This window comes from Fundulus heteroclitus, chromosome 5, assembly GCF_011125445.2.
Source record: "Fundulus heteroclitus isolate FHET01 chromosome 5, MU-UCD_Fhet_4.1, whole genome shotgun sequence".
Taxonomy (NCBI): Eukaryota; Metazoa; Chordata; class Actinopteri; order Cyprinodontiformes; family Fundulidae; genus Fundulus; species Fundulus heteroclitus.
The window spans coordinates 6,817,428-6,844,898 of NC_046365.1; the positions used below are offsets into that span (position 1 = coordinate 6,817,428).

General features: G+C 42.4%; 1 protein-coding gene across 1 annotated transcript in view; it reads right to left on the reverse strand.

Annotated features, from left to right (window-relative positions):
- Positions 1 to 83: 83 nt before the first annotated feature.
- The window catches only part of LOC105933578 (phosphoinositide 3-kinase regulatory subunit 6), a 37,478-nt gene continuing 10,090 nt past the window's right edge, over positions 84 to 27,471 (reverse strand). Inside the window, exons 2-21 of the mRNA XM_012873175.3 lie at positions 20,380 to 20,455; positions 20,086 to 20,190; positions 19,609 to 19,700; positions 19,362 to 19,430; positions 17,810 to 17,942; positions 16,689 to 16,758; positions 16,403 to 16,601; positions 15,254 to 15,401; positions 13,324 to 13,410; positions 10,732 to 10,978; positions 9,673 to 9,960; positions 9,159 to 9,258; positions 7,649 to 7,771; positions 6,188 to 6,295; positions 5,966 to 6,068; positions 5,672 to 5,733; positions 5,391 to 5,481; positions 5,213 to 5,274; positions 4,199 to 4,305; positions 84 to 4,021 (exon numbers count right to left, since the gene is read on the reverse strand). Of these exons, the coding sequence (XP_012728629.2) occupies positions 3,865 to 4,021; positions 4,199 to 4,305; positions 5,213 to 5,274; positions 5,391 to 5,481; positions 5,672 to 5,733; positions 5,966 to 6,068; positions 6,188 to 6,295; positions 7,649 to 7,771; positions 9,159 to 9,258; positions 9,673 to 9,960; positions 10,732 to 10,978; positions 13,324 to 13,410; positions 15,254 to 15,401; positions 16,403 to 16,601; positions 16,689 to 16,758; positions 17,810 to 17,942; positions 19,362 to 19,430; positions 19,609 to 19,700; positions 20,086 to 20,190; positions 20,380 to 20,419 (2,391 nt within the window). The 5' untranslated portion in view covers positions 20,420 to 20,455 and the 3' untranslated portion in view covers positions 84 to 3,864. The remainder of the gene's footprint in view (positions 4,022 to 4,198; positions 4,306 to 5,212; positions 5,275 to 5,390; positions 5,482 to 5,671; positions 5,734 to 5,965; positions 6,069 to 6,187; positions 6,296 to 7,648; positions 7,772 to 9,158; positions 9,259 to 9,672; positions 9,961 to 10,731; positions 10,979 to 13,323; positions 13,411 to 15,253; positions 15,402 to 16,402; positions 16,602 to 16,688; positions 16,759 to 17,809; positions 17,943 to 19,361; positions 19,431 to 19,608; positions 19,701 to 20,085; positions 20,191 to 20,379; positions 20,456 to 27,471) is intronic.

A 27,471-nucleotide genomic window follows, 5' to 3' on the forward strand; every position in this document is an offset into this window, starting at 1 on the left:
ACACCACCATCTGCTGGCCTCCGGACATAACTACAGCATCCATCAGTTTGCTCCCATTCCCACTGAACAAACACGTCAAACAGTAGCTTTTCTACAAAACAAAATCATTTATTTAGACAACAACGTCTCCGACGTCTGAATACATCATTCATTCATAGCATAAAGGAATAAAACAATGTGCAAAATACATCATGGATTTCAAACCCATGGTTTTCCGCTGTCAGGCCAGCAGACACACGTATGCACGCACCTAAATGATTCATGAATCTTATTCATTCAGCTCATCACACATCACTTCCACTTCCTGAGGCTTTCAGCCACAGAAGCCATACTTAAAATGGTGCAAACTATACTCGATTTGGTCCTGTAAAAATAGCTACACACAACAAGAACTAAAGGGATACTTCAGCATTTTTAAAGTGAGGTTGTGTAAAAAAAAATAAAAAATAAAAAAAATATTTCATGAACTTTTAATCTGTCATCAGAGCATAGCTGTGGTTTGGGATGTTATTCACAGGGAATCTGATGAATATTTGGACAGAAAACAGAGTTAGGAGGAGGTGCACCAACAATGATCTTCCTTGTCTGAAAACGAAACCTTTAAAGCCTTTAAAGACTAGCAGCCAAATTTAAAAGCAAAGAGGTACAAGACTAACCGAGAAAGAATTTACCAAACTGCTCTAAAATCTTTGGTTCATCCATTTTTTAACTTTATGTCAGGTAGGTGCTGATCCAAAACGCTTTCCATGTCCTGTTTTCAGTACATTTCATAAACGGCAGGTCATTGATGATGGTGCGGCACCTCCTACCTCCATTTCCACAAAAAGTCATTGCTTCTCTGTAAAAAAAACTGCCTGATACATACATGGGATTGGCTGTCGATGCCAAGACAGCTACTTGCTGCAGGTAAGATATGAACGACTAACAACCTTTCAACACAACGCTACACTCTAATATTTGCCGGGAAAAACAACAGGACCAGTCGTTGTGTCAGATCAAAATCATCCCTCTTTAAGCTCAGGGATATCAAATGGTGATTATGGATCAGTAGGATATTTCACAGTAATTACAAGTCTTGTTTTATGCTTTAAATATGTACTTTACACTGTTTACAAAATGAAGAGTTAGTGCAACATAAACAACATTTAAACACTTATACACCATGTTATGTAAAGCAGCTCCAATTCAATGCTGCGAGATTTTTTTTACTTGTACTTCTGCACGGCTTATATGATTTCTGTCTTGTGTGATATCAAGTATGCAACTCCAAAAAATTGTCCCTGTAGGTAGTGCCCGGTGCCTTAAATGAGGGTAAGTCAGAGGTCTAACAGCACCTTTCCTGAATCTGTATTTGATGCTAATCGAAAGGTTTCTTCTGTCCTGAGTAATTCCCGACTCCGCTCATTGGTTCTGGTCTCACCGCGTTATGTGATTTGGTTCTTCTACAATCAAAGCAATGTCAGTCATGTTCATCTTGATTAGAGCTTCCATTATGTTACAGATGAGACGGGCACAGATGGCTGAGCGGTGGCCGTAACAAAGATCCTGAGCATCCGATGAGATGAGAACAGCGGGAGCATTGTTCCAGGAGGTGGCAGGTCATGCTTGGATCTGTGTGTTCGTGTCAGGAAGGCGGGTTAAAAGTAGTGTGTTTAGTAGGAGTAGAGTAAGCGGTGAGATCAGCTCTTAAAACCTACATTCTTTGACGCCTTCATGAAGCAGATTCCCTACAGATTTGTTGCTAAAACTTCCAAATTACCGACAGATGAAACTTTCTGGCATTGAAGTGCAAACAGTGATCAGCCACAAAATGAAAAAAAAAAAACACAGCAGGTAATGAAATCCTAATTCAACATTTTAACAACGTGACACGCAATTCAGTCAGCTTAATTCTAATCTGCTGGCAAGTATTTAAAAATACTCTAGAGATATAAATATGTATTTCTGTTCAAACAACGCTATCAAAAATAAGACCAAAGCACCAGTTTATATCGAATGCCTGGATTGCTAAAGGAGGAAGTGCTTTTATTTTTGAAGGAATGCAATAATCTTTGCAATCTTACCGATGAGAAAATAAGATGTCAGAGGTAAGTTAAGTTTATGTTGTTCTGAAATGACCTCTAGTGAGTTAATACGGAGCTCATCTGGATAAGGGTCATTATTCCAATAAGCGTGCACAGGTTGTTATAAACCATTAATAGCTCATTGTATGAGAATTCAAACACCCTTTAACAGGATTGCCTCTGTCAGAGCTGCATTCTGCATCTTACTAACTATAAATACTGCTCGATGGTGGCACGAAACTGGTAAACTCTTATCTGCTTTTACTGCTAACGTACTGTGGAGAAACATTACAGAGAAGCCGTATCTACTGTGTTTAATGTTACCACTGACAACCATTTAGATACACTACCATAGCTCAGAGGTGCTGCCACTAATCATTTACTCGGATGATCTATACTTCCCTACATCCTAAATCTTAATTACATGACATAAAGGTTGTTCATGAGAGCCGACTCCCAGACCGTGAGTCTAAGTCAAGTTTGAAGCCAGCTTAAGGCCTTGTACACTTGAGATCTCGCCCAAATTGTTTTTAAAATAATACCGTAGACACTGTATTGTTTTCAGAAAAGTTAATTCACACGAACTTGCACAAATACCCCACCGGGAGTTATTTTAAACATTCCAAACACATAGGGGGCGATTTTCCGCAAAAATAAGACCTATGTCAGCCAATCAGAATCCTTTAATGCAACCATGGTGTTGGGGGGGGGGCTTTTACTACATAGCACCTCAACGTATTAAACCAGTCGGACTTGTAAAAAACAAAACAAGCGTCAAGTGTCTGACCAACGTGAAAAGGAGCTCCTCTCTGACTTCATTTTTGTTCTGTTCATTTTTCCTCCTCTGCATGACCAAGTCTGTAGCAACGCTCGCACATGTGACGTTAGCGCCGCATTACTTGTGGTAGACTGCGATGCGTGGGACCCTAAAAACTCTGCCATGTTTACTCGCAAACACAGAAACAGCCTTTCCCCAAATCTCTGCTTTAGCCGGACCTTTCAGAAGTAATTGTTTTTAGTGACATAAAACAGAGTTTTGGTGCGGATGAAAGGCCAAAACGCATAAGATTGTATTTGTTTTTCCCAGTATGTGTGGACAAAACCAAAGTTGTAATCTGGGGTTCTCAGACTTGAGCACTTGGCGGAACAAATGGCGACGACATCCCTAATTTATAAATAAAGGTGTTTTTTATGGCTGATCAACATATATTTGCCAACTTCATTTTCTCTGCTGGTCTCTCCAGGCAATATTATCCGTTGATATAAGGCACGGTGAACTACAATGACCATCTGTCATCATTAAAGTAGACACAGCAGGCAATTCCCGAAGAGCGCAATGCTGATCAAGGTCAGTCCCATCCTGCAGTGTGATGCAACTTTCTAACACTAAAATCAGCCGACTTGATGAGGCGGTCATTTGCAGAATTTGATCATAGTACTGTGTTTAAATTACATCTGAATAATAACATTAATAAAAAAAAAAAGTCTTTCTCAATCAATGTCAGCCAGAGCTCAGCGACAACTGGAGAACACTTTGGGTCCAGGAGCAGCTCATGAGGTCAGGAAGGTGATTTTCTTTTGTCCTTTTTCAGATCACATTAGGCCTGACTCCTAGATCAAGTGTTGGGGGACTTGACATTTCTGTTGATGCGTCCTTTTCAGGGAACGCCACAGCAAGCCTTTACAACGTGCACCCACACTTGGCAGAGTTTTTACCAAGGATGCCCTTCTTGACGCAACCGGTTTTCCCCGTATCAAAGGCGTGGACTTGGTTTGTGTTACCACAGAGAGACTTGACGCATCAGTTGATAATGCCAGCAAACGTATTGATCGGCAGAGGAAGAGCTTTGCTCATGTATTTGCTCAGTCCAGCGTCTTTATCCGCATCCAAGCAGAATTTGGACCTCATGGTTTTCTGCACTCGGTAGCCAGGATCCAGACAAGGAGCGATCTCGATGCTACAATGAAAGTGTTCAAAATAGAAGGTTAGTCTGCACTGCCACAAAAAGTGATTGCAAATAAGACGCATGTGAGCAAAACGTTTTGAGGCCTTCAGAGTAAATTGCATCAAAATTTAATGTCACACATTTAATCCCACAGTCACCGCTGATGTATAATCCAGTTGAAACGGTTACCTCTGCACATGTTTGTAAGTCCTCCGACTGTCTCTGTCCAGAATGAGAGTAAAAGATCGCCTCTCTAAGGTACGAATCTTAATGTTGCTGCTCCGAATCTTTGATTCCTGTCAGAAACAAACAACAAAACAACAGAAAAACGTATATTAGATGCCGGACAAAAAGTTTCCATTCAATCCCTTGTCAAAGTATCAAACCCGCACGATTGTGAAATGGAGGAAAAATGATGGCTTTCGTATTTTCGACAAATACAAATTTCTCATTGTTGTTACATCTGAGTCATTTGGGATATGTCTCTTCCAGCTTTTACTAATCTACACACTGGAACCCTTGTCCACATTTTTCTTCCAAAAAAACAAATTCATTCAGAAAGAAATTTTAAAGCCTCTGTAGGACTTAGGTGGGGACTTTGACTAGGCCATTCTAACATACAGCTTGGCTTTGATCTAACATTCTGTTTAGCTTTGGCTGCATGTTTATCCAGCTTGAAGGTGAATTTCTGCCCCCGTCTCAAGTCTGCAGCTGCCACTAACCGGGGTTTTCTGCGGCCACCAACAGGTTTCTTTGGCGTATTGTTTTCTAACCTAGCCCTGCTTTAAATTTCTCCACCACGTTCTCCCGTTCCTTGGTCTTCATGACGTTGCCTGTCTACTAATATTCTCCAACTAACCCATGAGGCCCAAAACAGGACAGCTTTTACTAACTAGGTGACTAGTGAAGGCACTTAGCTGGATGTTATTTAGAGGTATGAGAGTATAGAGGGTTTAATCAAAATGCACACCACACTTTTCAGATCAACATTTGTAAAAATAAAAGTTAATAATACATTTAAAAAAAACTAGTGAACGCCATGTATTCCTCCTCCAGCTGCACTACTTTGTTATGGCCTATCACATAAAATCCTAAAAAAGTAAATGTAATGTGACAAAAAGCATGAAGCTTCAATGAGTATCAACACTTTTGCAAAGTTAATCATTTTGCCCTCATCACTTCTGTGGTTCTGTGTTGACTTACCCCACCCAGGCTCTTTGTCTTTGTTGGAGCTTCATTCACCATTAGAGTCAAACAGTTCAGATCTACCAAAAGAAAGGTGAGAGATTACTCACAACGTTGAGACAAATAAGAAAAAAAAGAAATGTTGGTATTTGTGACTGAACGTGAAGTACAAGGAAAGCTAAGTGGAATACTGAACCTTCTGCTTCGTTGGAGGGAATGGCATTAATCTGGACGCCTGACGTTCTGACTGAAATTCCTACGTCAACATCTCGGCCACTTAATGTCATCTGGACACCAGGGGAGGGAATATAGTACACAAAACAAGTAAGCATCCCAGCCCATGCAGGGACACAAAGGCCAGCACACACACATCAGCACCGATTGGAATCTTTGGTATTTCATAAGGAATGTGGCAACACCAATATTCCCCTGATAAGAATCATAATAGGAAAAGCTGGATTTTAAAAAACAGCTCACCTTTTTGTAATTCATAGAGATAACCGCTCCACATACTTCCCCCGAGCTCTTCTTCTGTTTATCTGTTTGAGAATAGGAATCATGTCGTTACATCAGTAGATCAGGGTCTGTGGTTTGCCAAAACCAACCACCAAGACAAGATGGCACAGATGGAGTCTGGTTATTTCTTCTTCTTTTTTTTTTTTTTTTTTACATTTAATATTTATGGTTTGAGATCAAGTGGAGCTCACAGTGGTGTGGCTTAGCAGGTGCACTGAAATCTGTTGAAAAGCGATAAACACACCCATGTCTCACCTTTAACTGAAGCTGAAATCTGTTTGAATTCTGGGAAGTCTATCTCCAGGTGGGTCAGGAACACATCTTCCACTGGATCCTTTGTCATGCTGTTGAATATAATCTAATAGAAGAGGAAAACTTTATTAGAATTAGCAATTATTCCCAGAAGATGCTTTTCATGCGTAGAAAACAGATGCACACCTAAGATAAATAGCATACAAAAATCAATAAAATCACTACCTTTACAAAATAGATGGTGAAGTAGACAGGCTGTTGGCCGCTGCGGACATAGTATGTGATGACATCAGAGATGAATGGGTCTTTGGGTCTCTCAGGATTCATTTCTTTCTGAAAGCGGCAAAAGTCAAGGATAATTAATGGCGCAATGTTGGGCCTAGTCACACTTGGTTGCATATCGCTGTCTGAGATCTACTGTCTCAGAGCTCCATAATGCAGGGTTTTTTCATGTTCGCCGGAGATAAAGTGCAACATTTGATAAAGTTTGGCAGAAAGCAGCCAGCTTGTTCTAGAGGACAAACTACCATGAAGTCATCCAGGTAACCGAGTGAGGACACGCGGAGCGAGGTGTGCTTTGAGAAGGAGGCTGAGCAGCAGGACGGTTAGCTAAGCAGAACATATGTGTACCACTAATTTGGTACCCCTAAGTGCAACCTTAGTATGTCCACATGTAAGTAAGAGACTGCTTTGTTTTTGATTGATTCCGTGGCAACTTCTCTGAATGTATTGGCGGTGCTTGCAACTAACATATTTCTGTCAAGACAACAAAGCGGTAGATCTGTTGAGAAACTGTGGCCTAACGCAGTGGAACAAAATGTATACGAGCCAAAGGAAGCGATGGTAGTAGTGGAGACTGCCGCCCACTGCAGGCCAGAATCTCACCTACGCCACAAACGTGCGAGGAGCATTTTGAACGCAGACTTGAAGCTGCTTTCAGAGATTTGGTTTTTAGATTTGTATAAAGCAAGAAGAAGACAGTTGTTACATTTCACATAGAATGTAGCAAATTTACTAAACATGTCATTTGTTACAAAAGGTTCTTATTTGAGTAAATATGTGTTTGAAAAGTTAAAGGTAGCTCCTCTCTGTTTTAGTTAAAGCCTCCCTTTTACTGAGCATGAAATTTGGAGAGAAAAAAAATCTCAAATATTTACCAGAAGGGCTTTGGGTAAGAATCACAACAAATCTAGACCAGGGTGTGTTTGCCTGTTTTTTTTGTTTTTTTTTTTTTTTTAAATGAAGCAGCCTTTCTGTGGCTCCTAACGGAGAATCTACAGTGTCTAATCTGGGAGACACTAATTGATTTGAATGATCTAATTAGCATATCTTTAACTCCGTATGGTGATTTATCTGTTCCCTGTTTAAGAAAAGACAGCTGGAGCAATTTCAGCGGCGCTTACAGATCAGCTTTCTTTACTTGCGGTTTCGGTGAAATCAGCACATCTATTTTCCTCGTAGAAATAACGTGAAGCAACTTCCTGTGTTTGAGCTCACAAGAAGCACAGCTGCAATGCTGACGGCGGGAAGATGGGGTAACACAGTGGCTTTTTTAACATATGCACTTGTAAGGTCAACCACATAATGGCTTTACTCGAAGAAAATGTTCTTAGTTGCAAGGTAAACCAGAGAGTGAACAACACTCAATGAAAGTATCGTTTTAAATTAAATGCGATCGTGCCATACCATTTTAGCCAGCTTATGTATCATGCATCCCAGACTGTTGATGTTGCTGTTGTACCATGGATCCACGTCGCTCAAGTAGGAACCAAGCGTGCAGGAATCCCCCGTCGACTGACTGAGGTTTACCTACAGAAAAGGGACATGAAACTAAAAATCCCTCAAACAGCAAAACAAAAGAATAATGAATATCATCAGATGTAAGCATTTTGAGATGTTCTATATAAAAACCATGAAGAGTTAAACTCATGTCTGCTGTGAAACTACAGAAAGGCTAGAGCTCAGCATTTAAATGAAACACTGCTGCAAAAATATACTCTGAATTTCCTCTGACACAGAAGGTTCAGTGGGAGATGTTCCAGAGGTTTTCTTAGTACCTTTACAGGGATCCATGATTAGTTGAGCATGTTGGCCTAAATATGTTATAATTTTCCTATTAACTTAATAATTGCTGTTTGTTTCTGAAACCCATAATTACTTCAAAAATGTTATACACTTTGTTATATTGTTCACCCACGGAGGTCGCCCTTTTTCAACACAGGATGGTTAACGTTACTCAAGTTGTTTTTTATCGTATCGTAACGTTTGGTGTAAATTGAGACAAGTGTCGCTGTTGGCTGTAATTTCAAAACAAAGAAAAACAGAAAAGGTCAGGTGAGTCTTCGTCACTTCCCACATAGAAAAGAAGAACACCGTTGGAAGAACGCATCTTCCGAAGGACCAACAACTGTGCTCCCCACGCTTCTCTCCAGAAGACTTTGAGTCATTTTTACCAACAAAATAGATGACCACAAGTGGGCGTTACCCCCCCCGCAAGCTAAACCCCGCCACCTTGCGAGGGAAAGACACTGACATCAGAGACAGGCAACATCGAAAGCCCGTTTAAATAATGAAGTTACGGCCAGTTCCGCCAGTACCTAATGTGAAATCACGGACCCGACACCGGACTGAGAACCAGACCTTTAACAGGTGTTAATGGACCGATCGGATCCCTAAGCAAGTGTTATTGGCATTACTTGCTGGATCACACAGTCCTAGGAGTGGTACGTGTCATTCATCGGTTTCATTATTATTATTATTATTATTATATCAACATGCAACAGTTCAAACTGAAAAGGTTCAACGTTTCTCAATCCTTGTTTTGGCTGGACTGAGCGATGGCTAGGACCTAGTATATGTCATTTACCCAGAATGCATTGCAGCGTAAACAACACATCGATGTCCTTGTAACAATATGTTATTTCAATTTATAAAAACTAATCAGCTTACAGCATTTTTACTGTATTGTTTTTACACCTAAAATAAATATTTCTCCATTGTTACAACTGATGGTGGATACCTTTAAGGGATTAGAAGTACACTGTGCTCCACCCTCAACAATTACAGAAAAGGTCTGTGTCACAATTATCCCACCGTTACGACTTGCCCAACGCTTCTCTATGTTTCGCTATCCTTGCATATTTGTTTAGTTCCGTTATGTGACTGGGTTTGAGTTAACCCGGCCAGGTAGCCTTACCGTGGTAGGTGAGATCGACGCTGGAGCCGGGCAAACAGGAATGTAGTAGAACTGGATAGAGACTTTCATTGTAAGGAAGAGCCGCCGTGCTTCTCTCTTTCTGTAAAGGTCACAGCGTAAATATGTGAGAAGCTCCAGGCCTGTACAGTTCTGACAGTTGTGGTAAAACATGTGTTATGTCTCAGGAAGTAACATGTGCAGTCAAAGAAGTCGTGCTTGTTTCTCAAGTCGTTTCATAAAGTTCTAGGTAGTTAAATGTATTTTTATCGGTAGACCAAGCATCTTCATTAAGCATTATTTTATTTAGACTGACGACCATTTTGAAACATCATTTCAATGCAAAAACAAAAAGGACTTCATCACAGTTTAATAAAGCAATATAAATCACCATTAGGCTTTAGGACTAACATTAGGATGAAGATGATTACCGGTCCAATAATGAAGCCAACCTCAACAGTCCCACTGCTGTTAAGCCAATAGTAAAAAATGTTTCATATGATGAAGAGTTTCCTACCTGTAGAAGTAATAGGCCTTAGCCAGGCGACCCACTACCCTGTCATCTCCCATAACAACAATCTTTGCAGTGAAGTGTCTCTGCTGCTTGGGGAAGTGGGTCTCCATCATGTTGGTCCCGGCTCGCCTCTGCAGAGTGGCCCCTCTTCTTCCTCCCCTCCCTCCACTTCCTCCACCTGCTGAGCTCGCGTGGTCCTCCAGCGTGTCTTGCATGAGCATCATACTGTCCTTGGCCGTCGGTTTCAGTTTGATGCCTCCTCGCCGCGACAGCCTGCCCGATTCTTGCTCACTGAGGGGAAAGAGGAGATCTAAAGTCACAATCCAGGTTCTGACCGGGGGGCGGGCTCCAGCGCCGCTGCGATCCCAGCAAAAACAAACTGACTTTGGAAATGAAATGTGCAAACAAACACTTTCATTTCTACAGAAATAGCATGGCAGCATGGCTTGGGTTTGAAGGCTGATGAGAACAAAGCGGAGGCGGTTAGTCATAATGAACGCCGCCATGTTGGGTGAAAGTCAAGTAAACCATGCTTTTATCAGACAAGCTGAGAAGCGTGGTGGTGGAAAGCCAGTTTTTTTTAGCTTGTTCTGTAGCCACAGAGCCTGGCCACTACAGCCACTCACCCCACCATGAACTCTTCTGCTTACAACCCTCCAATCGTGGCCCATCTTTCAGACAGAACATGAAACCTAATCGCCCAAAAGGCTATTCTAGGGGGAACTAATTTATGAGAAATACTGTCTGCTTTTTGCCTCAGCTTTTCCTCGGTAAATTAATGTAGAGAAAATAAATAGAAAACACCTTTATTACCCCGCAGGGGGGGGGACATTCAGGCTCTATTTTGTTTATTTAGCTTTAAGACCCCTGATGAGCATCAAAAGAGTTGTCCCCACCCTAAAACCTGGAATCCAAAAAAGACATTTGCTAAATAAATCTAATTGAATTAATGTAGTTGAGAAATCCCGACTAACTAAATGATTCTCTGCAAACTGAATAGAGGTGTGGCTTATAAACATTTACGAGATAAATATTGAACTAAAAAAAAACAACATGCTTTACATTTTACACTGTTCCCACGCTGAACCGATGCCAGGGTTGTCCAGCGAGGACGACGGAGAGAAATCAAAGGTGGGGGGCAAGTCTCTTTCGATCCCGCTGTCGTTGGACAAAATAGAAAACCGAGGCATGTCCGCCGACATCAGGGTGCAGGGGGATTCGCCCAGCTCAAAGTCCTCCTGTTCTTGGCTGAAGGAGGAGAAGGACTCTGACACGCTACTGGATCGGAACCACTTGGACAGCTCCCGCCCTGCCACAGCAAAACAGAAGCAGCGTTATAGATGGCGTCCAAAATGTCACCGAGGTGTGCAATACACAGAGTCTGGCAAACATATCATGCCCTTTTTTCACATTCTGTGATATTATGACCAGAAACATTGCTCCTTAAGGAGATTTTATATCTGAAAAGTGTGGAGGAACACTGCCAACACAGCATTCTGTAGAGTCAATGTTTTATGTGTCTCGCTGCAGGGGCTAAACGAAAATACATCGTCCGTCCGTCCGTCCGTTGTCTTCCGCTTATCCGGGGTCGGGTCGCGGGGGCAGCAGCTTCAGTAGGGAGGCCCAGACGTCCCTCTCCCCAGCCACTTGGGCCAGCTCCTCAGGAGGAATCCCAAGGCGTTCCCAGGCCAGCCGGGAGACATAGTCCCTCCAGCGTGTCCTGGGTCTTCCCCTGGGTCTCCTCCCGGTGGGACGTGCCCGGAACACCTCTCCAGGGAGGCGTCCAGGAGGCATCCTGACCAGATGCCCGAGCCACCTCAACTGGCTCCTCTCGACGTGGAGGAGCAGCGGCTCTACTCTGAGTCCTCCCCGGATGACTGAGCTCCTCACCCTATCTCTAAGGGAGAGCCCAGACACACTACGGAGAAAACTCATTTCAGCCGCTTGTATCCGGGATCTCGTTCTTTCGGTCACGACCCAAAGCTCGTGACCATAGATGAGGGTAGGAACGTAGATCGACCGGTAAATCGAGAGCTTCGCCTTTTGGCTCAGCTCTCTCTTCACCACAACGGATCGGTACAGCGCCCGCTTCACAGCAGACGCTGCACCAATCCGCCTGTCGATCTCCCGCTCCATCTTCCCCTCATTCGTGAACAAGACCCCAAGATACTTGAACTCCTCCACTAGGGGCAGGACATCCTCCCCAACCCGGAGAAGGCACTCTACCCTTTTCCGGTTCAAGACCATGGTCTCGGATTTGGAGGCACTGATTTTCATCCCGGCCGCTTCGCACTCGGCTGCGAACCGCTCCAGTGAGTGCTGTAGATCACGCCCTGATGAAGCCAATAGGACCACGTCATCCGCGAATAGCAGAGACGCAATCCTAAGGCCACCAAAGCGGATCCCCTCAACACCTTGGCTGCGCCTAGAAATTCTGTCCATAAAAGTTATGAACAGAATCGGTGACAAAGGGCAGCCTTGGCGGAGTCCAACTCTCACCGGAAACGAGTCCGACTTACTGCCGGCAATGCGGACCAGACTCTGACACCGGTCGTACAGAGACCTGACAGCCCTTATTAAAGGGTCCGGTACTCCATACTCCCGGAGTACCCCCCACAGGATCCCCCGGGGGACACGGTCGAATGCCTTCTCCAGATCCACAAAGCACATGTAGACTGGTTGGGCAAACTCCCATGCCCCCTCAAGAATCCTGCTGAGGGTGTAGAGCTGGTCCAGTGTTCCACGGCCAGGACGAAAACCACACTGCTCTTCCTGAATCCGAGATTCGACTATCCGACGGACCCTCCTTTCCAGAACCCCTGAATAGACCTTACCAGGGAGGCTTAAGAGCGAAAATACATGCCACGCTTTTATGATTTTTATTTGTAAATAACTTTGGAAAATATTTGTCATTTTAATTTCACATCACAGATATATGCTGCTTAGTTTTGGCTTATTACAAAAAATCCCATCAAAGGATACAGAAGTGTGTGGTCACAACATGGCCATTGTCTAGGGTCATAGTGAGACTTCTGATGAATTGATGCTATGTGCTCTTAAAAATATCTTCTGGTCATTAGAATAAAATTGCCATCAAATGATTGAATTATTTTAGCAGACTAATAAACTAAAAGATCGAAGGAAATGTGTGTTTGGTGGATTGTTTCTTTGCTGTAACGAGGCTTCTTGGGAATAAGTTCTTTGCTGTTAAAAAGCCACATTTATTTCCTTTAAATGGCGCCACATTGGTAAGATAAATGTATTTGGGTTGTGCCCAGGAGGAATTTGCCAATATTTATTATGTCAGAACATCATTCCGCTACTGACTGCTGCCATTCTATGGACTGGACGACTGAAGTAAATAAAAAAAAGAAACAAGACATGTTAGTGATTTAACATTGAAGTCATTAAGCAGACAGCAGCTTCATTAGTGCGGTGTCAAATTCTTCAACCAGCATTTATTGTCAGCCAGCCAGTGTGGTCGTGTTGGTCCTTGTGGCCCGAACAGCCCACCCAGGCTGATCCACCCTTTGGAGGTTTATTGCCAAGAAGCTCACTTACTTACAACAGAAAGAAAATCAACCCAAACACAAATGTCGTTAGTGTTTTCACTTTCTCGCCTACTTCTCCCCACAGTGTTTTGAAGGCACTCACAGATATCCAGATCCTCTGTCCACAGGTAGAAGCTAATGTCGGGGTTGGGAACCGGGCAGTCACACAGCGGTCCTTTACACGGAGGTTCTGCAGCACACATGGAGGAAGGAGGAACAATAACAATCAAAACAACGCTCTACCCCACATCCACAACTTCCCCTCTTGTCCATCCTTGTGTCTTCCGAGCGGAAGGATCTTAGAGCAGGTCCATCGGATGGGCCGCTGACATGATAACAGTGGAGGGGGGGGAGTGGAAATAGATATCCGGAAAGGCTAATAATACACACAGCTGACTGAACAGCTTTGGTCATGGAGGATGTCGTTATGTTTTTGATCTCTGCAGCAGCCTGCATGTCAGGCCTTTCAACACACAAACATGTCTAATGGCAATATGAAACATCAATATAAAACACTTCAGCAACCAGATAAAAGCTGAAAACATTCAAGGGGGAATAATCCATTCGCTAGGCATCATAGCACGATAGAACATATATCGACACTGCATACGCGGCTCACAACCTACAAGACATCAGGGTTGTGGTTTGAGATTTTTCCGTTGGTTGAGTCCACGACCCGAAGGCTCAGGGCTACTTTTAAAGAAAATACGGGGGCTGCTCCAAATTAGGCCGACGCTACACCTGCCTTGGTTCTGAGCTTCCAACAACAATTCCCATGCTGTCATATTGGAAAAATGAAAACTGCAACGGGCCAAAGTTAAAGTTTTCTTCTTTTCTCCATTTAAACAAAACAGCTTATTATACATTGATCGTTTTACTGCCTTTTTACCGTGTTTTCCGGATTATGAGGTGCACTTAAAATCCTTAAATTTTCTCACAAATTGAAGGTTGCTGTTGAAGGTGCACCTTATATATGATTACCATACTTGTTGTGCATACTGACTGATTTTATGTGGTACAATGCTCTCAAAAATCTGTCAAAGTACGACTTTCGTTGACAACGAAGCTGCTCCGCTCAATGGGTCTTTCCATTACGGTACACTGTGTCACTCCTAGATCGGACCCCTGAGCTGTCTACAAGACTGCCTGACTGTAATGTCTAAACTAGAAGTGCATTCATGTAAGTCAGCCCCCGCCCGGAGTACACGCTAGCAACAGTAAACCTAGTAATTTAATTCAATATAAAAGTTTATTTTTTTTCAGCTTTATGTTAGAAACAGGGTGGTGTAGTCCAACTACTCTGTCCTCCCGATAGAGACGGATAGCTCTCCATCTCAGGAGAGAGCGGTGTACACGGAGGGGAGCGCTGCAAACAGGGATGTAAAAGTACGTAAAATATTTTTCCTTAATTTTAATTGATTTCAGCAGCTAAATAAGACTATTTGCTAATGGAATTAGTATTTTTAGCCCTAAAATAAGACAATTAGATATCCTGTACTTAAAATAAGATGATTGAGATGAATTGTGTTTATTTTAAGTGCATAAATCTTCTTCACTTGGGAAGAATATTTAATGCGCCTTATAATTCAGTGCGCCTGATGGTCTGAAAAATATGGCAAACAAATACAATAATAAACATACAATAATATCATAGAGCTAACATTCTGGAAGCTCCAGGCGATATGATTGATTTTTATCACCATTTTATAACTGCATCACATGTATTTTACAGCAGCATAACAAAGTTATAACAGTGTTTGGTTCCCTCACAGTAAAACTTTACCAGGATTTTAGTCCAGTTTTACTGATGACGGCTAGAATTTCAGATTACACAAGCGAGGAATGACTATTACCTTTACTCAGCTTCTGTTTTTTGCCTTGATTCCAGTTACATGAGCAGCTGTTAAGTCTTTTGGCATTCATAGATGACTGACTAAACCCGCAAGGCGACTGATGACTCACGAGTCCACAGCAGTGGGGACAGAGAAGCTGCACGGTGCGTCGACACGACACAGCTTTGTTTCAGTTCGTACCTGCATCGGATGCAGAGACGATCTCGCTGTACAGCTGCTGAAGACGGCTGCTCAGCGCTCCTCCTTCACCTCTGTAGCCCTCTTCCACGCAATGCTCAAGAGTTGCCAACACTTCCTGAAAGTATGGCTCAACGTCTGGACCCATGTCCTGTTCCACAACACAAACACATACACACACACACCCATGGTTAAATAAAAATACGTAAATGGGAAAATAAGCATTGATGGTAAAGAAGTGATCGGTCAAATTTTCTGCTACGTAGCGTCTCCTGCTGAGGTGTCACGATCACGTCAGCGCCAGGAAACGCAGCAATAAAACAACACACCGTCAGCAAAAATATGTTCACCAGGTCCAGGAATTATAACCTGACCTATTGGAGCGATCATCAGCCGAGGCCATTTTGTCTCTTAAAAAGTAAATAGTTATTGACAGCGAACCCTGCAAAGCTAGTAGTGAAATGTGTTGTTTTATGACCACAGCACAGCTGAATGATCTGCAGGGGGACCGTTTCAGACCAAAGTACCCAACACCATAATTCTCTCTTTGACTCATTTTATCTGGCTGAACATGCATAAAATGAATGTATCTGTCTTTGATTTGAGCAGGTAAATAAGATGATCTGCCAACGGAACAAGACTTTTGCACTTAAAATAGGAACAACTCATCTCCATCGTCTTATTTCAAGTGCAGGATGTCTAATTATCTTATTTTCGGGGTCAAAATACTCATTCCACTGGCAGATAATATTATTTACCTGCTAAAATCTAGGACAAAAACACAAATTTTAAGAATATTTTTACTTATTTTTAGATCTGTTTTTGTAGTGGGCATGCAGCCTGTTGCTTGGCACCTTCAGGGCTTGTCCTTTGGTCAATTTTCAGAATAAAGAAATTGGTTCTCGTTTCACTTTATTTTCCAGCTAATAAAGCAAGTGTCTTTGAAGCCTGTGTCATAGCAGAAGTTTCAACAAAGTGTTTTATCAGCTGAACAGTCCGACAGCACAGGAAGTTGTTTTAAGCTGCATAGTCCCCTAAACAGAACCGGAATGATTGCACATAATATATATTATAAGAGGAAACGGAACAGGAGACACGTAAAGAAAAGGCAAAATCTGAAAGTAAGCAAACAAAAGATGCAAAGCCACTAACCCTGAGGGCCTGGGCTAGTTTTGGACCGTGGCATTGTTCTGGTCCTAAAGCTGCCTGTATGGTGTGCTGAACCACGCTGCACATGTGTTCTAGCTGACTGACGAATCCAGTCGAAGCTGAGGCAGAAACCTCAATGTCCTCCATTACGGTGGGGATCATGGAACCAGTGAAGATTTCGGGATCAGCCAACACGAAAACCCTGCAGATAAGTTATACCACTGAGTTATAAAGACATTAAGTCATAGCACCGGTTTTGAAAAGCCAATATTGCGGATTGATAACTCACCTCTCTTGAAAAGGATAGTGCTCATTTTTTAGCTTCTGCTCTGCTGTGATCATCCTCTGGTACATCAGACCTGTTGGTGAAACTAGCATTTAATAACATCCTGAAGCTGCAACCCCCTAAACATGGCAGATTGAAGCTTTGATGAACAGGACTAAACGGTCTCTGTGGTCATTTGTTCAGACTCGCTTTCTTGTTCATTGCATCGATTTGGTAAAGGAATCTTGCAACGTGTAAAGTAGCGGTCTGCAATCTTTGGCTCCAGAGCCGCGAATGGTACCTTCCAAAATGGCTGTTAATAACTCAGGTTGTCTTTATGTTGTCTGTGTTCAAAAGCTTGTGTAACTGATCCTAAGCTAGTTTCAGAGCTTTGTTGTTCACTCTTTGTTTCTGTAAGCGGTTAGTTAATGAGTGAGGAAGACTCAAAGTTAGCTCTTTTCAATATGACTATGAGGCGGGGGAAGCACAGAGATGTAGGAAGCTATTAAAAAATAAACTCTTCGATATGACTTGTTGAAACTTGTCAGCAGCTCATTAAGGGTATAAAAGGTTTGAGCGAGGTAACACTTCAGTATATAACAGTATCATCATTTTTGGCTTTCAACTCCTGTCATCCATCTTGTTGGAACTGAAAATGTCTGTAGGCACTTAGAAATCTCCGAGTTAAGAAAAGGATCGACATTCTTTAGAGAACAGACACAGAAAATGATGCTTACAGTTAGTGATCACAAGAAACGCTACACAATGTCCCCTCTGTAATCAGAGCAGAAAGGCTGGAAATCAAACATTTTGAATGCTGATCTCAAATCCTATTGTATTATCATGTGTGAAAATAAATCAGAATCAGAGCTGTACAAAAACCACAGATCAGAAATGGGATACAAGATTCAGCTCAGTGTGTCCAAACAGGTGGTACTGCTGATTTTGTTAATGGGTTTGAGTTCAAAGCGCACAGTTCTTCTACATTTAATATCAGGGTTCTGGCTCAGGATGTTCTGAACTCTGCCTCCGCTCTCACGCTGATGTCCGTCTGACCCTAATTTTAATGTGTGCTGCTTCTAAAGTATTGATGGTGTTCTGAGCAGACTGATTCGTGACCTGAACTATCAGTGACAGTTCCCTACCTGGGATGAAGCGTTCAGTTTTAATTTGTCTCGTGTAGCTGAGGCCAACGGTGCAGTAAGGCTGGGGATAGGTCAGTAGCCTCTTACAAAAGTCATACACTCGTTTGTACAGCTCATCTGGGATGTAGGCTGTCTGAAATGACAAAACACACATAAACATAATGGGTTGATGAGTAACGTGGGTAGAAAAAAAAGATTTTTATGGTGGGCAAATGATAACCATCACAGCACTGGCTCTGACATATGAGGAAACAAAACACACATTGGGCCAAATGCCAACATTTTAGGTAACTATTTCCTTGTTGGTATTCAGTCTAGGAATTATAATACGTTCTTCCTGCTCCGTGCTAGGCACCCATTGGAAAAACAGCAACACATTAAATACCAAACAACACAACAAATGGTGCTATTTTCCAAAGGAATGGTCTGACTTGTCAAAACCTATATGATTCTTAAACAATAGAAGCTTTATTTTAGGACAGAATGTCTTGCTAAACCAGATATGATCAGTTCTTTATAAATAGAGCTAGAGGCATTAAGTCAAAATACAGTACCCCACAAAAGCATTCATGGCTTTTTTTTACCTATATTGTAACATTCCAACAGGTAATTTAAAAGTTGTTAATTTTTGTGTTTCTCTTATGTGATGGACAAAATCTGCACAAAATAGTTTAAGTTGGTTAAGTAAAAATAAAGAAAATGAATACAGTATATCACAAAAAGGGAAAAAAAAAACTTGAAGCCCCTAAAACGTTCAGGTGCAACCAGTTACCTTCAAGAGTCCCATAATTTGTGAAACAAAGTCCACCTGTGTGCAGTCTAAGTGTCACATGATCTGTCAGCATAAACTCAGCTTTTCTGAAAGGCCTCTGACTGGCACAAACTCAACACATCCCATCCGCCTGAGAACATCATCACCAGAATGAAACATGGTGGTGGCAGCATCATGCTGTGGGGATTATTTTCAGAAGCTTGGACTGGGAAAGTCCAAGTCGAGGGAAGGATGGATGGTGCTAAATACAGAGATATTCTGGAGCAGGACCCGTGTCAATCTGCCTGTGACCTGAGACTGGGACGGTGGTTCACCTTCCAGCAGGGCAATGACCCGAAGCAGACTGCTAAAGCAACGCATGAGCGGTTTAATAGGAAACATTCCAGTGTGTTGGAATGGCCTGGTCAAAGTCTAGACCTCAATCTAGTTGAGAATCTGTTGTTAGACTGTTCACAAGTGAAAACCCTCCAACCCGAAGGAGCTGGAGCGGTTTAGCCTTGGGAATGTGCAAAACTCCCAACTGCCAGAAGTGGTGAGCTCAGAGAGACTGATCCACAGACACCTGCAGATAGAATCACTGCAAAGGCTCTACAAAGTACTGACTTTGGGGGGCAAACAGGTGAAATCTTCTGGTATTTTGTCCTATGCATTGATTGCTTCACATAAATACATCATCGTAGGGGTGCAAACTTCCAAACAGTTTACACTTAGATGACAGACATGTTCAAAAATATTGTGAAAAAGTAGGAATAAGGAAGTCTGGTCACGGACTAACTGTACCTGGATGATGGTGTGCATCAGAATGTGGAGCAGAGGAATGATAGATTTGCGAGAATCCCATCTTTCAGCCTGAAGAGAAACATGCACAGAAGACATATATATGTGTGACCAAAATAAATAGTTGCTCAGAGGTGAGTGACTCGGAGTGAAGGTGACTAAAGCTTCCTTCCTTTTTGAAATAGCAAGCTCAGGACATTTTAGAACCCACCAAAGTTCATCACTGCAAAATAAGTACTAATAATAGTACCTTTTCAAGCTCCTTTATCAGCACCCACAGCAGAGACAAGCAGTTGGCAGGATTGTTTTGAACCTTCTTATGAAGTGTCCATCTCAGCATTCCTGCACACAGACACAAAATGCCATCAGTAAAAAAACATGCTGACTGTGTCTCACTTCTGTCTATTATAGCGGTGATCTAAGTTAGTCTGATGACCAACACCGGCTTTCACACAAGGACAGGAAGAGTCATGCTGGCAGAAATAAACATCTGTACACAGCCGAGAACCGTACAAGGCGGAGACAATTAGGGAAGAGAGCGAGAGAGAAACAAAAGTCCTCGGCAGACGTTATCCTTGCCTAGCAGCGTATAATTAATATCCTATGATGGATCCCGTTGAGAACAAAATTAAGACAAGATTTGTTTTAGAGTAGCTAAAGCCAGATAAGTGGTTACATATTCATTTTGCCAACATTAATGATTTTCCTTTGCTGGAATAGATCCTACCTTTGCTACACCAGTCTGGGCCCTGGTGTTGGTCGGTACACCGGGGCAGCACAGCCTGGAGGCTCCGGTACAGTTCTGACTCAGGAACGGTGGGGGAGCAGTCACCTGACAACAGAGGGCAGACATTAGGAGGCGAAAAAATGCCAAACTATAAACTTTGTCTTACAAAAACAAAATTTAAAAATTGCTAAAAAAAAACAAAAAAACAAAGAAACAAACAATCACACAAATAACCATTTAATGTGTATTTATGCTATATCTAATATGGAAATGCATTTTCTGCTAAAGCTTTACCTGTTGGCTCCATGCTGCTCGAGCTATCCCACTGGGCCATGTTGGTCAGGGCTCACGCACATTCTGGGCCAATCAGCTGCAAATAACAAAAAAACAATTACGTCCACCCTGTCATGTCTGTGACAATGCACCGTGTGTCATCATTAGGAGTGGTGATCTATTCTTTCCCTCTGGTTGCTCATCTGTTCTTCATATGTGGGCTAAAAATATTCTCAGTATCTCCGGCATGTCTGTCTACATGACACATACACTAGGTCTTTAGTTCTTTGAATAGGTTGTCAGCTTGAACTTATCATGGATATTCTCAGGCAAAAGTACAAACATTTTTTTAAAAGGAATGACCTCGGGGCTTTGGGAAGTCAATGCCAGGAGCTCACGGCTAGGCTGCTTTTATTCATTCCTAAAACGCTTTGAAACCAGTGTTCTGTTAGAACATCCAGTTGTGTCCAGGTTTCATCATTGTAGTTGTTGGTTCGGAAGAAGTTCTTGAATTAGGATATTCCTTTAACTGTACCAGACAGTGAAACAGACACTTGACATGATGCTACCACCACCGTGCTTGACAGCTGATACCGTGTTCTTAGGTTTGAAAACCTCACATTGACCCTTTTACGCATAATTTGATTCTTTGTGGTCAAACAACTCAACATTTGTTGAGTTGGGGCCGATGGCCCCAGTTCCACCACCATCATTTGCCCACGCACCACTTGGCTCCACCTGCTTGCGAGTGATTCAGGAGCAGGAACAGCAGATGTTTTTCCCGGGGGGAGCCGAACTGGGTGGGCCGAATCGAGTCGGGTCGGTGGAACTGGAGCTTAAGACTTTTCTCCCAAAAAAGTTTTGCTTGTCCGTATAGGCACTCTCAGTCCATGGTAATTGAGACATTTTTTTCTTAAAAAGTGTCAGTTTGCTCCAAAACACATACTGCCTTTGTAAGGAAAAACAAAATGAGGAACTTCAATGGTAATGCTGTTTCCTCTTTTCTTTCTTGACAGTGTCCCTATCAGTCTCCATGAGTGTTAGTTCCTGTACAAGGTGTGGGTATCAAGGGGACTGGGAGGCCAATCAACTGTGCAGACATATTATTAGCAGGCAAAACATTAATTAATGAAAATATCATAGCATACGTTTTATCAAAGGAGTGCAGTCATTTGATTTCTTGGCTTTGCCTCAGAAACAGCATGTTAGAAGTTATTTCACAAGACTTGTATTGGATAAATGTCAGAGGATTGGACATAAATGTTTCTGGTATGGAACCTCCCCCATCCTGGAGAGGTCAGGCCACCTTTCATTGGTTGACAACCTGGCCTCGGACATGGAGGAGCTGATCCTCATCCCTGCCGCTTCGCTTTACATGGCAGGGTTCTCGCCAGTGAACTGTCATAATTACGCTGACCATTACGCCTGAGTTACATTAGAACTAGGGATCTCCCGATTCGATATTAATATCGGAAATAAGTCCGATATCAGCAAAAACACCCGAGTATCGGATTATATCGGCCTGCATCTAAAGTCTCCGATATAAGCACACTTACAAAAGTAAACTGCTCCAGCATCTCGCTCCGTCGTTGAATCCGACAAAAATTACGACAAAAATTACGTGCTTGATGACCAGCCCCTGTCGGTGGTGAGTAGTGTCTTGTTTAAATGCCTAATTGAGCACCTTGAGTCTCGGTACATTGTGACGAGCCACCACCACATTGTAGATAAAACTGTCATGCTCAAAACCCTTAATCTCCATATCATGCTCGGACTGCAGAATGTGGAGATGGAGCAGTAGGAAAGTTAGCCATCAATTCAGTTAACTAATTATTATTTGTTTTTGCTCTTGTTATAAGAGTTTTATGTTCATTTCATTTATACTATTTTAGTAAAAACTAAGAATAATGTTCCCGTTTTTTTGGCAAAGTCAATGAAATACGAGCTGTGGACTCTTAACTTTGCACAGCTGGAGAACGAATAGTGTTGTGTGGGTTTTTTTTCCCCTCCACCTTCACATGTTTCCACCGTATAGCAGCACCACACGGGCTATGACAGTTAAAAAACCGAAGTGACCTTGAACTGTTATTTGCACTTTAAAATGATTTGTTTTATTGGACCTATTGAGCTTTCTTTCAGGTTTTATAATTTATATATATTTTATTCAGTTGTAGAATATTGTTACTTATAAGTTTGTAGTTTATGTAACCCACTGGTTAATAATAAATGGGTCAGTTGTTCTCAGACCATTGTTCTCTGAGTAAATTCACTTGATCAAGCCTTTTTCTAATATTCCACTCTATAAAATAAGTAATAAAAGCATGTGTAATTCCTGCTGGTATTGTATCGGGTCAATATCGGTATCGGCCAGAACTCAAAGCTACAATATCGGAGGTGAAAAAGTTGTATTAGGAAATCCCTAATTAGAACGATACGTAACAGTACAGATGTTTGAGAGCAACATAGTAAAGTCAGTAAAGCTCCTGAACGTGCATCAGTCCAGTTATAAACCTCCCGAACAACACAAGCTGATGCTAGCTGTTATAGATATCTGCTATAACTGTTAAACTGCTCAAAGGTAACTATAGACCTTCTTTGAAAACTTGGAGCAGATCATTTTGGCCATTTTGGTTAGTCTTTGATCGGTTTGAATTCATTTATAATTTGAATAGTAATAAGTTTTCTTCTAAGTCTTTCAGGTTTTGGTATCCCCTTTTCAAGTATTTGATTTAATTTGAACTGTTTTATTCGAATGACGCTGTTTTCCTAGAAGAATCCATTTTACTCCGCGAGTAATGCACTATAACCAGCATTTACAACACCTGCTGCCTTTTGTTGTCCTTAAATACACCCAGTTTGACACCTGTTTTTTACTAAATGAAAGATCTAATGTATTGAATTGTGTGGGACTATATGTTGAACACACCCCTTTCAAATTATGACTCAAACACAATCTGCACTATTCATGTCATAACTGAAGAGTTATCTTACTCCACTACACCTAGTAGGGGGGGGGGGGGAGTGGTGGCCTAGTGCCTAGTTAGAGCACAGAGCTTCAGTCCCAGAGGTTCTGAGTTCAACTCCCACAAGCTGCCATTCTGGGTCCCTGAGCAAGACCCTTAACCCCCAATTGCCCCCCAGGCGCTGCACAGTGGCAGCCCACTGCTCCCCAAGGGGATGGGTTAAGATGCAGAAGGGAATTTCTCCATTGTGAGATCAATAAAGTTCAATTATTATTAGTAGTAGTTTGCCAATAAAGAAAATCGAACAAAAACAATCTGGGGAGTGATCTATTTGTTTTTTTAGCTAATCCAGAACAAATTCAAACTTAGAGCCTTTGCATGTCTCTCATTACTCTAAACGTATATACAATATCTATATCTAAATAATGACAATGTTAATGTCCACCTACACAAGCGTCCCTTTCACACACACATAACAACACAGAGGCTACTCTTCCTCCCCAGAGGTGCTAAAGTACGCTGTTATAAATAAAAACACCACAGCTACTTCACACACTTCCCAAGACCCACGCAGAGTCATGAGTCACAACCAAAACACCCACAACACAATTTTACAAGCTCGATCTGACCGTCATGATCTACCTTATTAGGAAGGTAGTAATTATTGGAGTTGTTTATTCTTAAATATAATTGCCCAACGATACAGCTAAAACACAGCTAACATCCAAAGATGCTTTAAGGATTGTAGGCAATTAAACCTACTGTTTGCACTTTCTTGAAATGAAACCCTTTGCACAAAAAAAATCATTTATAACCTCAGTAGAATATAGAGTAAAATAAAATAAAATGAAAACCTTTGTCTGCAAAAACACATCATCAGATCTAGTAACTGAACAGCAGCAACGAACGAGGCACCGAAGAGACCTGAGTCGAAGGGAAGGCGATAGCAATAATAAACCATAACTTACCCTGTTCCATGTGAACTAATCACTACCCGTCCACTCACACACTCTACACATCCTGGACTGAGACCAACGTACGGCGCACAGAGAAGGAGTGAGAATCAATGATGTGCCGCTGACTTTATTTCCTCTTTTAAGGAGGAGATGTGGAGGAGTGGGTTCAGAGAAAAGGCAGTGAGAACTGTCGGTGAGCAATTAGCATGTGTGGGGAGTAGTTGATTTTGTGCGTATTCTAAAGTATGCGCAGCACAGGTTTCCAAACCTTTGTAAACTTCGATACCAGCTTCATTTCATAATTCCACGTCACACACACCCAACCCATGCTTCTTTTGAGAACAAAAAGGATTTAGCTTTGGAAAAGCTGCAGTCCAGCTCAGGGCTAACGTCAGCAGTCTGTCTGACCACGGGTTTGATTTGTTGCGTCGTTAGCCGTTGCCTCTCGCTGCGTCTCCTAGCTAAATCTGTTATCTTTTCTTTTTTTTCCGTTTACTGCTTGCAAGCTTTCCTTCAATAAATCTGCCGGCGCATGAGCATGCGTCGACGGTCCCGTGAACGTGCACTGCCTGTGCGTTTATCTCAAAAGCACTGAAACTATCAATCCAGCGCAGAAGCTGTCACGCATAGCACTTCCTCTCTGTCTAAATGAGTGGGCAGACGACGCTCTATATTTAGGCGGAGGCCAAGCGACGCTGAACCTGACTCAGACACAGAGCCACGGTGGAGCGAGACTCAAATGTGGCCCGATCACATCATTCAGCGAACTTCCGCACTCAGGCCAAGTCAGGCGTCAGCGACCACTAACTCTGACTGGTTTGAACCAAACTTGTGTTTCGAGCCCAAGTGCTTGAAAGTGTGTGATTCCTAGACAAAGTATTTTCCCTAATCCTAAACTAATCTCGTTACTCACACACAGACTGGCACAAACATTGCCTGGGGAAAAAAAAAACGTATAAAAGCCAAACCATGTGGAGATATTTGCATGGCAGCCACGTGACTTACTGCACTAAGTTCTTTGTGTTTTAGCTGCAATATGAACAGAGCTGTAACTCTAACCTGTGTGTTGGCCTTATACAAGATTCTTGTCATTTTGCAGCCTTAACACAATTTTTGGAGGGATGTGAGCTCTGATTGCGCGCAGAACACCCAGAAACCAATCAATACAGGCTTGTTCGACAAATATAGGCTCTCATCCTTTAAGTCTTGTTACCAGCATTGTGAGAATTAGCTCAATCGCTCACTAAGCTACCAGCGAACGCAAAGGCAGATCAAAGCTCTACTAGAGGTGTGAAGTCCACATGCCAGTGTAACAAACTTCCCCCTACCACTGATGGCTATTTACAGTTTAGATGAATCAGTTCCCGAAGCAGGTTTCGTCCCCCCCCCCGACACACATCTGTCCGCTCCCTCTCCCGCACAGACAGCTGTCACCACGCAACTCAGCGGTCACCGCGAACAATGAGACCAAACCGAAAACAGGGGAGTTCATTTCCGTTCCGGCACGCTGCAGACATCTCAGAAAACAGGAAGGCCCCGACAGAGCTGCGTGGAAGTGCGTTCATAGAGCAATAAAGAAGTGGTGGTGTGTTGTTGGTTTTTTTTTAAAGGTGGGGTGTAGGGAGGCGGAGGTACTGTATTTATAGATGGTTCTTTCGTTGGAAATCCCCTCCAGAGGACAGCGCTGCGTCTGCCACTGATGGGATTAACCGATTCTGAACATCCAGACCTGGACTGAGTGGAAACTAGAGATCTTTGTGGTTTGCCCATTTAAGGGATACTTGAAGAGCAGGCATGCAGAGACAGCGGTCAGGTTTTCTGACGTGAAATGTATTTCTGGCCAGTCAGTGAAAGCTGGTGCTCTTTTAGTACTTTGAGGAAACAAAGACCACAAGGTGAAAAAGGAGAATAAACAATCGACTTGGAGGTCGTGATGAAGACTTAAGGCGAAAACATGTTCGTCACCTGTGCAGCGAACGTGGGCAGACGCAAAGAGACGGCGGCAAAGAGGTTGTTAAAAACAGATCTCATTTAGACAGTGTGAGCCGTAGGGGATATCAATCAAAGAGAGTTCCTGCCTCAACATACTGGACAATCTGAGGAAGCTGTCCAATGAAAGTGTGCACGTGTGTGTGCGTGTGTGTGTGTGTGTGTGTGTCTGTGCGTGTGTGTGTGTGTGTGTGTGAGAGGTGGAGTAGATCCATTAAGGCCATGCAGATGGGGCCACTAGTTTACCCGTGGTGGGTAGAGAGGGATCACACCTCCCACTGACTGCTGTCCTGGCTGATCACAAATGCAGGAGTAAATAAACCCAGCAGACATTACCGCGGTCGTTTCTGCATGGAAAAACTCTTTCACCACCTGTGAGTCAGCTATTGGCTTGAACCCTCATGAACAAATTAGACTCGATCATGGTACAAGAATTTAATGTTTCAAAATAAATTGTTACTTTTTTAATATTTATGTTAAGACTAACAATGCACTGATCAGAGTTCTTTTCACCAATTTCGAATTCTCTGATTTTTGTCAGCTTTTGACATTTTAATCTCCATTTTGGCTAATTGTGATTTTTCTTTCAAATCTAAAAAAACGATTGTTTTCAGCTTTCCTGCCAGGAGCAATCAGTGACTATTCATATCAGGAGCTGAGGCAAAATCCCCTCGCGTGTTTCAGGATGGCCGCTAAATTTCCCTACCATTTACGGATGTCGGCTCCAGGTCACTTCCTTCATTAACTTGGAAATGTCCCAGAGGCAGGTATGAGTTGACATCCTGTTGTAGATGCGTACGAGAAGAAAGTTTCAAGCTACAGTACAGAACAGTGCAATGGCAAGCATCTGGTAAAGTCTAGCTCGCTGTTCGGGAAAATGCCAGAACAGCCACCATGGCTCTGCAAAAGATACAATTTCCTTTTATAGCAGCAGTGTGTAACTTTCGAAAATAAACAGTCTCCCTCCCTGTTTTGGAATTGGATAGCAGACGGCTTTGAACCAACAGAGTGAATACTAATGGAGTTACTACAAACTCCATGACTAGTCACTCCTCTAGATTAAATCCTTAATCAAATAACCAAAAATATATCTGGTCATGTAAGTGTCATATCTGTTGTTTTTTGTTGTTATGGAAATCTGAGCTCAGAATGGGTCATGCTGGAGGTCGTATGACCCATTTCTGAGCTATGTAACTCTCTAGTTA